At 54.4% G+C, this 13,934-nt stretch overlaps 1 protein-coding gene across 11 annotated transcripts in view; it reads left to right on the top strand.

Moving 5' to 3' along the window:
- Positions 1–13,934, top strand: part of MPRIP (myosin phosphatase Rho interacting protein) — a 92,875-nt gene that overhangs the window by 17,360 nt on the left and 61,581 nt on the right. For all 11 annotated transcript variants that reach the window (XR_011467969.1, XM_070389649.1, XM_070389645.1 and 8 more), the window contains exons 2-3: positions 5,385–5,462; positions 7,670–7,735. Coding sequence is in view for 10 of the 11 variants with exons in the window: in XM_070389649.1 (XP_070245750.1) it covers positions 5,385–5,462; positions 7,670–7,735 (144 nt within the window). In the remaining variant the exon portion in view is untranslated. The remainder of the gene's footprint in view (positions 1–5,384; positions 5,463–7,669; positions 7,736–13,934) is intronic.

Here is a 13,934-nt window from a genome sequence, read left to right as displayed (position 1 = left end):
TAGTTGTGGAACGTGGTCTTCGTTGCCCTGTGGCATCCAGAATCTTCCCAGACTAGGTATCAAACCCATGTTTCCTGCATTGGCAGATGGATTCTTATCTATTGAACCAGCAGGGAGGTCCAGTATTTCATTTTTTTTTTATGATTATAAGTAGTACTTTTAGAAAATACTTGTTTTGCTGTGCTGAGTCTTCGTTGCACCACGTGGGATCTTCGATCTTCGTTGCAGCATGGTAGCTCTTGGTGCGGCAAGTGGGATCTAGTTCCCTGACCAGGGATCGAACCTGGGCCCCCTGCATTGGGAGCTCAGAATCTTAGCCACTGGACCACCGGGGAAGTCCTAGTATTTTAACCCTTTTCTCCTTCCAGGATTCTGGCGACACAGATGTTAGGTCTTTTGTTACAGTCCCACAGGTCTCTAAGACTCTGTTCTCTTATTTTTCAGTCTGTTTTCTCTGTGTTGTCTGTGCAATTTCTGTTCTTTTGTTTTCCAGCTCACTGATTCATTCCATTGTTCCCATCTTTCTGCTTTTTGATCCCATCCATTGAGCTTTTGATTTAGTTATTGTATTTTACAGTTTCAGAATTTTCACCTGGCTCTTACAGCTTCTATTTCTTTGCTCAGGCTCTCTGTGTTTTCATTTATTCCAAGCATGTTCATAATTTCTTGTTGAACCATGTAGCATGGTTGCTTTAAACCTCCATTAGATAATTCTGACATGCCTGACGCCCTGGTGTTGGCATCAACCTTCCTGGTTCTTGGTATCATGGTGATTTTTCAACCTGGACAGTTTTGTGTCACGCCAGGTGACTTTGGGCTGTGTTTGACCTTTCTCTTTCAGTCGGGTTTTTCTAGCACTGCCCAGCAGGGGAAGCAGGGCTGCTGCCTCCTGCCTCCTCACTGGGCTCCGTGGACACTTGAGGCAGGAGGTGCGTGGTTGCTGCCGCAGGGGGCGGGGTGCAGCCCCTCAGGTGTCCTCCTCGGATAGCAGGGAGAGGGAGGGGACCTTTACTGCTGGGGGAGCAGGGCAGTCCCAGGCCCCTGCCTGTTGTCCCAATACCTCACCCTACTGAGTAGGAAGTCTCTGGAAGTCTGGCCTCTGCTGGGGGAGGGTAGGAGTGTGGTGGTGTCTCTTCTGTCCGACTGGGGTAGGCTGGTTACTCTGGAAGAGTTCTCTGTTTTTCCAAGTTGTCCCTTCCCTGGTTCTTCGACTAGGGAGAGCCTTTCCTGAGGCTTTTTCTGTCTGTGCCTGTTGGGGCTTCCGTGTGGCCTCTCCTCCAGACCCTGATCTGGGACAGTGAGGCCGGAAGAAACCCAGGCTGCACACTCCCGGCGGTGCCTCGGCTCCTGAGCGCCCAGCCCCTCTGCAGCCTTCTCTCCCGCTTTTCAAGTCTCCTTAGGTTTGTCTAACATACAGTATCCAGGCTTTTATTTGTGCTTAGTGGGAGGCATAGGGACGTTACATTCACCCCATCTTGAAGCAGAAATGTCAAGTGAGCATTTTCGAAAGGGCTTTGGGCTGAGGAGGATGCCACAGCCACCAGCAAGCAGCCTCTTCCCAGAGGTCAGCGGAAGTGCAGCCTCTGGTTTATTGGTGTGTGAGGCGGGGCTGAGTTTAATGGAAGGGAGAGAGGCCCAGCGGGTGGTCCCAAATGGTGACTTTTGCACAGGGACTGGACCAGTGGGCTTCCTCCCTGTGGCCTGCTTGAAACAGAACTCCCAAAGTCCCATCCTTGGGGCCCTCAGTATCAAGAAGTTACCTGCTTCTCCTGTCCTCCTGCCCCTTAAAGTAAACCCCAGTCACCCAGGCAGAAAACAGCAACAAAACTACAGGCCACTAGGAGTTTCTAGAGCCCACTTCCTGTGCCAGCTGCCTTTGGGGTCACCAGAGTCTGTATGTCAGGTCACTGGGGGCTCCCAGGGGAGGTAGGCAAGAACAGGAGGGATACTGCCCTACAAAGCTCTGGCTTGTGGCTTGTAAACCTCTCCTGTGGGGACAGAGGCTGTGCGGGGCGCTTCTGGACTCGCCGGCACGGCCAGGCCAGCTGTTGCCATTTTTAGACCCTCTGAGAAACATTGAGGGCGGCAGCTGCAGGCTGGGGCACCCTTCTTGTGGACCGAGGGCAGGTGGGCATGTCTAGCTTGAGGTTCCCTGAGGAGCAGGAGGCTCAGAGCGCGTCCCCGGGCGCGGCTCTCCAGGCTTGTGGAAGGGGTTCCGGGTCTGGAGGCCTCCCTGAGAGGCGCTGACGAGTTGAGGGCGGGTGGCAGCTGAAGCAGCCCTGCTGGTGGACGGGCTCCTGCCTCTGCCTTCGCTCCAGCCGTGCCCGTGATCGCCAGTGCTCCCCTCCCCAACCGCTGCCTCCTCACAGGCCATTTGTTCCCGGTTCGCTTGCTGTGGACTGTGAACCCATGGAGGGGGAGCAGTTTCTTATTTATTTCTGCTTCCCCACTGCCTGACGTAGGCCTTGGTAAATGATTTTTTTTTTAATAGCTTTATTGAGATGAAACTCACATACCATATATAGTTGACTTATTTAAACTGTGCAGTTCAGTGATTTAATGTATTCCCAGAGATGTGCAGCTATTATCACAGTCAGTTTGAGAATGCTGTCATCCTCCCAAAAGGAACCCTGTTAGCTGTAGCCGTCACCCCCGACAGCCCGTCTGTCCCCTCTGTCCTGGGCAGCCCCGGCTGCCCTTTGTCAGTAGGGTTTGCCTTGGTAAACGCTCCTGCATAACACTGCCCACTTACTGGGCTGCTGGAGCCCTTGTCTCTTGCCTCATGCCCTCCTCTGGCCCAGCCTTCCCACCTTTCAGGACGCCCTACTCACCCGGGTGGGGTCTGCTTTGGGTTGATTCGTATAAGGAAGTCACACCAGATGAGGTGGTGCTGGTAGGCTCGCCGAGGAGATGTTCGTTGAGTGAATAATGATGCTGCTTGCAGGCCAGGTTCTGAGGGCCCTGGCCAAGCCCATGTCTCTCACTGCCCCTTTGAGGAGAGGACAGGTAGGTGTAGCTGACAATGTGGTCACCCCAAAGCCCTGGAGCCAGAAAAGGGGAGGGTGGTATGTGATGGAAGCCAGACAGAAACTGAGGAGACATGGCCTTGGGCTCTAACCTCCTGATGTCACAGGCCAGAGACCTGCACCCATGGCCATGGTGGGGAGTCACCTGGCTGGGGTACAAGGGGTCAGCCCCCAGCGCCAACCCGTCTGTCCTGTGTGTGCATCTCCCAGTGGGGCAGAGAGGCCGAGTGTGCTTGTCTGCCTAGGGGACGGCTGGGTGCCTCTGGTGCTTGCTGAGAAAACAGACCTCTGTTCTCTTTGCTTCTGCTTTCCCAGGCAGTATTTCATCCCACATACTCCACAGTCCTTCTGGGCCATGTCCCTCTAACTCCTGGTTCCCTGCCAGCACCCACTTCCATGTTTCATCAAAGCCCGTCTTGCTTCCTTCCTTCAGCCTACTCCATACCCCATGCCCGAAACCCCTCTTTCTGTTCACAGGGAGAAGCCAGTGCTTTCCCTGGGTTTCAGGGCCCTGCAGGAGCCTAGACATGCTCACCCCCACGCTCTGTGACCTCTGGCAATTGACCTCCCCTCTGCGAGTCACAGATTCTACAGCTTTTCAAAATGAGTTGATGTGACAAGGCCTCCCAATATGGAAATGTTGAGTAAAGCGCATGCTAAAGTAAAGCAGGCGGAAGGTTTGGGTTTTGATTTGTTTTGCTGTTTGTGCCTCAGCTGCCGGTTCTCAGGTCTGGTGTGGCCACACAGGGAGGTGGAGTCTGGTGTCTTCATCCTTTAACCCCTGTTGAACGCCTACTGCCGGGGTCTCGGGGGAGGGGGCACTCTTTGGATGTAAGAAATACAAAACTAGCCATCATTTATTAAGGCTTTTTAGGCCAGACTCTGTACTCAGGTTGTTTTTTCCCCTCTCTTATACAATTTTTCAGATAATTGACATACCATAAAATTAAATTCAGTCTTTTAAAGCATTTGTTGTTCAGTCCCTAAGTCGTATCCAACTCTTTCGTGACCCCCCGGACTGCAGCTGCCAGGCTCCTCTGTCCATGGGGTTCTCCAGGCAAGAATAGGGAGTGGGTTGCCGTTTCCTTCTCTAAAGGACCTTCCCAGACCAGGAATCAAACCTGGATCTCCTGCATTGACAGAGTTCTCCTGTCAAGAATTCTCGACAGGAGAATTCTCTGTCAATTCATTGATAGGGCCATCAGGGAAGCCCTTTTAAAGCATACAATTTAGTAATTTTTAGCATAATCACCAGTTCATGCAAATAACTCCACTGTCTAATTCCAGAGCATTTTCATCACCCCCAAAGAAACCCCACACCTGTTATCAGCCTCTCCCCATTTCCTGCTCCCTCGACATCCTGGTAGCCACTCACCTGCCTCCTCTTTCTGTGATTTCCTTATTCTGGTCCTTTCATGTAAGTGGAATCATGTAATTTGCGGTCATTTGTGTCTGTCTTCTTGACTTAGCATAAGGTCTTTAAGGTTCAGCTGTGTCGCAGCGAGCGTGTCAGCACTTCATGCCTTTGTATCGCTGGATGCCGTTTCAGTGAATGGATGGGCCGCATTTTCCATCTGCTGATGGACACTGGGGTTGTCTCTGCTCTTTGGCAATTGTGAATGGTGCTGCTGTGAACATTCACATCCAGGTTTTTATTTGAGCACTTGCTCCCAGTTTTCTTGGGTTTGTGTACACCTAGGAGTGGGATTCTGGGCCATAGGGATTTTAAGTGTAACCTTAAAGTGAGTGAGGAACTACCAGACTGTTCCCAGCGGCCTTGCCGTTTTCTTCCTGTGCTGGGCTGTGTTTCACCAGTCCTCACGTGAGATTCATGAGGTGCAGATGCACCTGTTGTCATACTTACTTTCGCATGTGAAGATGAAACTGGAAAGGTTTTCAGCAAGGTCATGCAGCTGGCGAGTTGGCAATTCTCTGGCCATGCTCGTGGCGATGGCTGAAGCAGTGTCTCTGCTCCCAGGCTTTGTGCCCTCAGGACGAGGGCCTTTGGCCGTGCTGGTCACAGGCTCTCCCTGGTGCCGGGAGCTCACGTGGTGATGAAGAATGTGACCCTGGTGGCTTGATCAGGAACTTGCGGGGCAGTGTCTACTCCTAGGAGCCTTGTGTTCTCCATTTGTCTGGACTCCTGCTGGGTTTCATGCTCCTGTCTCCATAGCGGGCGCTCCCGGCCTGCTGGAGCCTCTTGCTCCCCAGTGCGTGTCCTGCTGGGAGTGGGTGCATGTGTGGAGGGCCTGGAGCAGAGGTGGATTCTCTTCCAGGGGACACTTGTCAGCTTGGCATCAGCTTGCCCGTCGAACCTGTCCAAGGTCACTGATGACCGGCCCTCCTTCTCTCCTCTAGGCAAAGCCCATTTATGGCGGCTGGCTGCTCCTGGCTCCAGACGGGACGGACTTCGACAACCCAGTGCACCGGTCTCGGGTAAGGACTTCAGAGTGAATTCTTGGGGGAGGACTCACCAGAGAGGGTGTTCCGAGGCAGATGGACTATGGGAGGAGGGAAGTGAGCTGTGGGTCCTAGGATGGTAGGATCCACAGGAAACCCTTACTCAGTGAGCTTGCAGAGCCCACAGGAACAGCCTCAGTTACACATAGTTGTACCTCGCCTTTCATTCAAAAGAATGCTACCTGTTCTGTGAGTCAGCTCTAGAAACAGTTAAATGGAAAAGGTCAGAGGGCAGTTCAGCACATGTTTGCATTGTGCTCTTTAGGTTCCCTGTTGCTTCAGTGCTGGGGTCCTGCTCCTGCAGCCCATCTCTTCTCCTCCTTTCCTCCCCAGCTGGGGGCTCAGCAGATGAACACAAGTGAAGGGAGGTGGCCTCCAGGGCCCACTTGGCTTCTGTCCCATCTCTGCTGGGCACCCAGCCCCTGGGGGCCGGGTTCTGCTGAACACAGGCTGCTGCTCAAGCAGGTGAGAGAGGAGCAGGGAGATGTCAGACCAGCAGCAGCCCAGTCAGTGCTTATTCCTCTGTCAGAGGTCCCCTTGGATTTGGCTCCAGTTAGAGTTGGCTTTCCTCTTCCACGTATCCTCCTCCGGGAACTGCTGCCCACCCCTGCCATCCCCTGATTCCGGAGGGCTTCTTCCCCGCTCTGGGTCTCTGCTGCCCCAGCCTGAGTGTCACACTCTGGGATGGGGCCGTGGTACCCGTAGAACATGCCTTGTATCTGGGGTCTTCAGGCTTCCTCTGGAATGGGTTTTAATTTTAAAAACAACTCACAGGAGCCTTCGGAGAAGGCAGTGGCACCCCACTCCAGCACTCTTGCCTGGAAAATCCATGGATGGAGGAGCCTGGTAGGCTGCAGTCCATGGGGTCGCTAAGAGTCGGACACGACTGAGCAACTTCACTTTCACTTTTCACTTTCACGCATTGGAGAAGGAAATGGCAACCCACTCCAGTATTCTTGCCTGGAGAATCCCAGGGACGGGGGAGCCTGGTGGGCTGCCGTCTATCGGGTCGCACAGAGTCTGACACGACTGAAGCGACTTAGCAGCAGCAGCAGCACAGGAGCCTTGGGAATATTTCTCGGGAAGGGCCCAGGTGGCCCAGCCTTCTGCAGGCCCTCTTGCAAGGCCACATGAGTGCCCTGTGCCTGCCACCTGGGTGTGAAGACCACGGGGGCTACTGTGTTCAGTGGCTGCAGTAACTGGGGGGCAGCTCTTTCTCCTATTTTGTATTTAGGTCACTAAATGGCAATAGAATTGCCATTTCCAGCTTCTGATGGGAAAATCATTATTATAAATGATATAATTCTGGTGCAAACTAAAGAGCCATGATATTTTAGTTCATTCTTTTTTTTTTTTAGTTCATTCTTGTGGCCTTATTGCCAGTAGAAATATGAATTTTGCTGGACTTGTTGAAGATAGATTATGGGTCTTCGTGACGAGCTCTGAGATCTGGGGCCCAACAGTCTCATGTTCTAGACACGCCCCCTGCCCCCACACATTCAAAGGGAGGGCCTTTCTATCCCCATGTCAGTGCCATTAGGCTTCCATCAGCCCCGGTGGCCTGGCCTTTGGGTAGAGGGCAGGGAGAGGCCCCTTTTTCTGGTCAGTCCCTCCCTGGATATCAGAACCATTCCCACTGGTTGCCCCTCCTCAGTTTTGATTTTTGTTACTTCTCTCCTCCTCAGTGAATCTTGGAGCCTGGCTCACTTTCCCCTTTCTTACACTCCCTGTGGCTCACTGGAACAACCCTTTTATATCACTTTTCCAGATGTTCCCAGAAGTGGGGAATCAGTGCCTAGCAATTCACAGGTTATCCCATAATCAGGTCAGGTAATTCAACAAATTATGAACGCACACGTATTGTAATAAGCTCTGTGCTTGGTACATGAGGAATAGAGAAAGTTGATCCGGGCATGGCTCCTGCTCAGGAGAGCTCGCAGATTGAAACAGACCAGGCAGCTTTTTCAGCCTCAGTAACTGGAGACATGCTGGGTTTGGGCCTCTTGCTGGCCCAGTCCTGACTGACGAGGCCCTGCTCTTCCACCCCGGGGCCCCGGAAGTGGAAGCTGTGCTGCCCGCAGGCCTCAGCGGCAGGCCTGTCACTGAGGTGACAGCCTCAGGTGCAGGGGCTCCGCGTGAGGAGGCAGCCAGAACCCTCCCAACTCCTCTGTGTTCTGTTGCAGAAATGGCAGCGCCGGTTCTTCATCCTCTACGAGCACGGCCTCTTGCGCTACGCCCTGGACGAGATGGTAAGTGAGCTCTCCCATCCCACTCTGCCCCAGCCTTTGCCAGGCCTCTTCAGCTCTGTGCTCTCACTGCGGCTTCTGCTCCGAAGCCTGGAGTTTTGAAGCACGTGTGGCAGCTAGTTGCAGTGGCCCTTAACAGCCCTGACCTTTGCTTTGAGGTACCTTCTATGGCCATGGGTGAGAGTCAGTGGTGAGGGAGGAGGTCCTTTCTGTTTAGGGAGAAGGAGCCCCTCAGTAAGAAGTGGAGGGGCTGCAGGGCAGGTGGGTGGGGTGGCCCTGCGTGGGCCTGTGCCCGCCGGGCTCTGCAGACCCCCCTACCCTGGCCCAGGGCTCCTCTCAGGTCTGTGGCTGTAATTGGTATCGCTTATCCGATTCATTGTTCAGAGGCCTCCTGGCTACGGGGTTGGTGTTCCTGTCGCTAAGTTGGGTGTACAGGCCCCGTCGTGTCCTGCCATCTGCCTAGTTTGCTTCCTGGGCTGGAGGGATATTTACCAACCTGGTGCAATATTCTGGCTTTTCTTTTCCACTCATTTTGTCTCCTGGCCTTTTCTCTAAAGGAGATGGTCTGTCCTGACTAATCTGAAGTATGACTGAATTCCAAAACTGAGTACCTTTTCCTGTCCATTGGAACGTGTGAGTGTGTGTGCGCTCAGCGTTTTTAATTGGGACGGTTCGGGAACGTCCATTCACACATGTAGCACGGTGGACCCCACCCTTTCAGAGTGCATCTGCTTGCTGCAGGGGTGTGAGCAGAGGACGCCGCAGTCCGGTGGACACGTGGATTTTTGGTGGTTGTCACCACGGGTGCATTAGCAGGTCATCAATGCTGTTTCCACTTGGGGGGTCCTCATCATTGTGATGCCACGTGGTCACCATTTTGTTTACAGGACACGTTAACGGGTCTGATATCTAAGGATGCAGTTGATAGGTATGGCACTTTGTTCTGTGTCGACTAGTGCCTCGTTTCCTTCTAAAAGAGAATTTTCTTTTTCTTCTTTCTTTCTGATGAAGATGTTTGTCAACAAGGATGGGCTGCAGGGGCTTTGCTGTGGCCCCATCTGTGTCCAGAGCAGCAGGAGGTACTGGGGTGGTGGCACTGTGGGGGTTGGGGTAGAGTAGAATTTGCTGGTGGCAGGAGCAGGCGAGTAGATTCACCTGGACAAACACGTCCTTTGGTGACCGCACTGCCTCGTGTGTTCTCCCAACCTGGCCATCACCCCCGCAGGCACCCTGAGATGGGAGCTGGGCCCGATGCATGGGGGTTTACTTTGTCCTCCTTGTGCCTGGCTAACTGCTCTGAAGTCCTGCGAAGACTGACCATGGGGAAGGGGCCTCGGAGTTCGCTGGATGACTTCCAGGCAGGACTGCACCATGAACCATCCTGAAAAACAGTTCCTGGACTTGGCTTGGAGACTGATGATTTTGATCAGGAAATCTTTCTTTAGGTCTAGCTGGGGTTTGGTACAGGCTGTGGTCTCTTCAGCTCAGCTGCACAGCATGAGGGCGGCCGCTGGGTAGACACGCAGCGCACACTGGTCTGAGAGCTGGTCCTGCATGGCCCCACGTGCCCTCTACACTCGCTGCCGCCTGCCCGTCCTGAGATGCTTGGGCAGAGGTGGGGCGTGCTGCACTCAAGAAGAAGGAAACCCTGGAAAAGCAGGGCTGTGGGGAAGGTGGTGGGTGCCAAGTGGAGGAGTTGGCCCTGCTCGTGGGTGAAGGGATTGGCTGGTGCTGCTCTCAGTGCAGGCGTACGGCCCCTCCAGGGGTAAAGGAGCGTCATTTCTCCGTGTGCCAGGGAGCGGTAGCCGTTGTGTTGAAGCACCTGTAAAGTGACATGTTTCCTTGTTGCCTTAGGAAAGCCCCCATGGTGGATGTTCTGAGAAAGCCTCCGGAGGCTGGCATTGTGGGGCTTGCAGGGCTGGAACGGTCTCTCCAACCCTGTGGTCTGTGTCAGGCCCTTTCTTCACAGCTGACTCCTGCCTCCACCTGGAGTGGGTGGCCACGGCGCCGAAGTTGCTGTGCGAGGCCTCCAGGGCCGCACGGCAGAGCTGCCGTCCTGAGGCTCAGCGGCGCCAGGTCGCACAGGCGCTGCTAGACCTCATGGAGGCCATGTGCCGCCAGACAGTGTGCAGTGCCCAGGACGGCCCTACAACCAGTGCCAGCCCAGAGACCCTGTGTGGCCTGGTCAGTGGCTGGCTTATGTCTTTTTAAGAGATTCAAGCATGTTTGACTTGCTGTCATCTCTGTTCTTACAAGGTTCAGAAGGACTTCCCATGAGATTTCCTGGGAGTGGGGGAGGTGGTGGGGCGGGGTAGCCTGCTGGCTGGGATGCTGTGTGCCAGTGGAGTAGTCCTGGGCTTGTTCTTGCTGTGGGGGGGTGGGGGGCGGTTTCTGTGGGGTGTCCTGCACATCAGGCAGCTGCAGGGCCAGCAGAGCTGCTCGTGTGGCTCACAGCCAGGGAGCAAACGGGCACCTCTTCTCATGGCTGCTCAGGGCAGTCAGACCTCATCCCCACCCCAGCCCGTGTAACAGCCATCTGGTTGTTGGTCTCCAAGAGCAGCAGCTCCACATCCAAGCACTAGCTAGGCCTCCAAGATGAGAGGAGCAGGGCCCTGGCGAGAGCAGCAGCTCTGAGCCACCCCCAGCCACTACTAATGTGCCACCGTTTCAGAGTTTAGTTTTGCCCCATCCCTTTCCAACTAATCTACTGCATGTAATAAATTGTAGCATTTTATGGCTAGGCCCTTAACACTTAGTCACAGTTTGTTTCAAATTGTTATTTGGGCTTCTACATTTACAGTATTACTGTTTGTTTTCATTTGCTTAAGTGTGGTCTAACAAACTGGCTTTTTTCCCTGTGTCCCTAGGCCCCCGATAGTTCTTGGTCCCCCTCTCTGCACTGTCTGACCTGGGGTCTGGGAAGCACAGGTCCTGTCAAAATTGTTGAGTTGAAATCATCAACTTTTTAAGTGCTTTGCTACAGGACTTCTGTTAAGCACGGGGAGGAGGTGGGATCTGGGTACTCCTGGGGGAAGGATTAGGTGTGTACTGCCTTGAAGCTCTTAGTGGCTCCTCGGCAGAGAGAGAGAACACACTCCAGAGGGCTCAGAGCACAGGTGGGGACTCCGAGTGAGAGGGGACTTTGGTCCCTGGAGGGCTGCTTGGAGACACCTTTCTGTGTGGGGTCTCCTGCTGGGTCTGGGGCCTCAGGCTAGTTTGACTCCAGAGGTGACTGTTGCCTTTCTCTTCCAGGCAGCTCTGAGATGGGACTAACCTTCGGGATCACTTTTCCTTTTTTGGGAAATTTCTTTCTTGATACACCCACATACCCTGTAACTGGTGGGTGTGGAGGAGAGGCAAATTGCCCAAAAAAGGAAAAAAAATTTCCCAAACGCAAGCAGAGGTGAGGTGGGCTCAGGGCAGTCTCACGGACAAGTGGGAGCCTCAGCAGTTGGGCTGGGCCTCTGGTTCTTACGGAGAGGACAGAGGGAAGAGTCTGGAAGCCCAGCCGGCTCCCCCTCTCCTCTGCCTTTGTTTCTGCCCCTATGCTCTGCTGTTTCTGCGTCTCTGCCCTTGAGCAGTGGTGCTGGGGTCACTAGAAGGCTTTCCTGGGGGAGCTCCCCATCCAGAGGGGAAGCAGCCCCCAGTCTCAGGTGAGGTTGCTGGGCAGTGAGACTCGGGGCGAGGGGAGCCTGTGGCCAATGGGCTCTGGGAGCCTGTCTCTTGATTTCATTTTCTCTTCCTTTTCCTCCTGGAAGCCAGGCAAAAACATTTGTTGTTGTTGTTTGCTTTTAAACTATGGTAAAATATATGCAACAAAACATACCAGTTTAACAACTACAGTTGGGCAGCATTAAGCACACTCACACTGGTGTGTACCCACCACCACCACCCCTCCACCCCTCTCTGGAGCTCTTCCCATCTTCCTGGGCCAAAGCTCTGTCCCCATTAAACCCTTACCACACACCCTTCTACTTCCTGTGCCTTTGGATTTGAGGACTCCAGGGACCTCCTGTAAGTGGGGTCATGGTACTTGTCCTTGTGTGTCTGGCTTGTTTCACTTAGCATATGTCCTCAAGGTTCATTCATGTCGGAGCACATGATAGAATCTTCTTATCTGGAAGGTCTGATGCAGTTAACTCTGCTCTGAAGCGAACTGGCCATGGGTCTCTCCTCTGTGATACCTGTGGAGAGGCTGTGCCCACGCTTCCCCGGCAGGTGTGTGGAGTCCTCCCACTGTGTGCCCTGAGATTCCTGGAAAGGCAGCCCAGACCACAGCTATGCTGAGCTGCCTTCACGGGGGCCGTGCTGCTGGCTCCTCAGTGTGTGTCACACCCCAGTCGTGTAGTGGGGAGAGCTCTGGCAGCCCTCATGTGTCTTGCTGGAGGGCAGCTGTGGGCTCATCAGTCCCCTGGGCAAGGCGCTCCAGCCAGAAGAGTCACCTCAGGGTCTGTGCTCACGGGCGAGGCGGTGGCTTGGTCTGAGCACTCCTCAGAGGAACTGAGAGCTGCTGGGCTGTGGTTCTGCCTCCTTTACAGTTTTCTTCCTTAGGACAGTCCTGGAGGATGCTTGATCCCGGGACCTTTGCCTACTGGGTTTTCCATGCGTTTGGGCCCCAGGGCAGAATGGGGAGGGACTCAGCTTGGCCCGCTGCCTGTGGGGACGCTCCCCTGCAGCCCAGTCTCCATCACACCCCTGCATCAGAGCCTCCAGATTGCAGGGCCCAGGGACCACAGTTTCAGTAGCCACCCCTGCGACATGAAGAGGCACAGGCACCAGAGCAGCCCTGCTCTAAGTGCTGGCCCTCCCTCCCACACCTCCCCCACTCCTGGAGCTTTCCCAGGCAGACTGATTATTCTGATTCACTGGGAGCCATGGTGGCCATCATGTCCACAGCCATGGTAGGAGGCCATGTGGCCACAGGAAGGCCCCTTTCATGGTGAAGCACACAATTCGTTGGGACCCATGTGAATACAAAGCTGAACCACAGTGCACACCTTCTTCAGGGCAGTGGGTGGATTGTGGAGTCAGAGAAGCTTTCTGGAAGGAGTGGGGGCCTTGGCCACCACCCTCCTGGTCACAGGGGTTGCCGGGGTGCCATGTGCTCAGCCTGGTGCTCTGTCTGGCTGCTCTTCAGGCACCTCCTCTATTGTGATGTTCGCTCCAGTTACTGCTTGACAGGTACTGCCCTTCCTTTCAAAGAAGAAACCGAAGTCCCAAGAGATGGTGGCATCACTCAACTTGCGGGTGTCAGAACTGGGAGTTTGCGAGCTGGTGAGATGCCTTCTGGGAGAAGGACGGGTCCTTTCCCCGGCGGCCCCACCCCCCTGCCCGCCACTGCTGCTGCTGTGTCTAGTGGTGGGCCGCTCGGCCGCACCTGGCCACTGCGTGTGGTGTGGGGAGGGGAGCTGGGTGCAGGCTGGCTGGGCTCTTGGCCTCTGGCCCACCCTTGGGTTTGTCTGTGGCCACAGATGGGAGCTCTGTTGGTTTTCCGTGAGCCTTCCAGCTCCTTGAACTAGACTCACTTCAGGCTTGCAGTCGGGTGTGTGAATGTACCTTCAGAGGTGTGTGGAAATTGCAGTAAAGAGTTCACCCTGTGCCTCCAAGAGGCAGAGAAGCTTTCTGTGACCCCCGTCTGATGCCTTATGAATCAGTCTCACGTCTTTAGATTTATTTGTAAACCTTTCATGCATTTGGCCTGGCTTTGACCTCTGTACTTTTCCACTTGGGTTCAGCTTCCACGGCACGGAGGCAGACGTACTGTGTCAGGGCCGGGGGCCCGAGGGGTGCAGGGAGAGGGCACTGGTGTGGAGTCTGTACCTGGAGGGTTTCCTCCAGTGTCCCCTCTCTGAGGAAGTGGCCGGTTTGCCCTCCACATGACCTCAGAGGCTGTTGGACCCACAGTGACCCCTAACTGTTTTCCTTCCCTCCTCTGCTCAGGTGTCCCTCCTCAGTCCTGTGGTTGCTGTGGTAAAAATGGCAGTTCGAAAAGTAACTTTAAACTTGGAAGTGTTTTCATCCTTATGTCAGCCTGTGAACAAGATGGGGGCTGTGAAAGAGCAGGGGCTGCCCTAGCCCTATGGGTGCTCCACGTCCCGCAGGGCTCTCTGGGTGCTGTCACAGGCAGGCTGGTGACCTCTGTCTTCTCCATGGAATTCTGCACAGAAACGTAACGGGAGCTTTAAACTGACGCAGTCTGGTG

The sequence above is a fragment of the Bos mutus genome, chromosome 19 (assembly GCF_027580195.1).
Source record: "Bos mutus isolate GX-2022 chromosome 19, NWIPB_WYAK_1.1, whole genome shotgun sequence".
Taxonomy (NCBI): domain Eukaryota; kingdom Metazoa; phylum Chordata; class Mammalia; order Artiodactyla; family Bovidae; genus Bos; species Bos mutus.
Note: the sequence above shows the minus strand (reverse complement) of the source record. Positions and strands in the feature narration are given on the sequence as shown.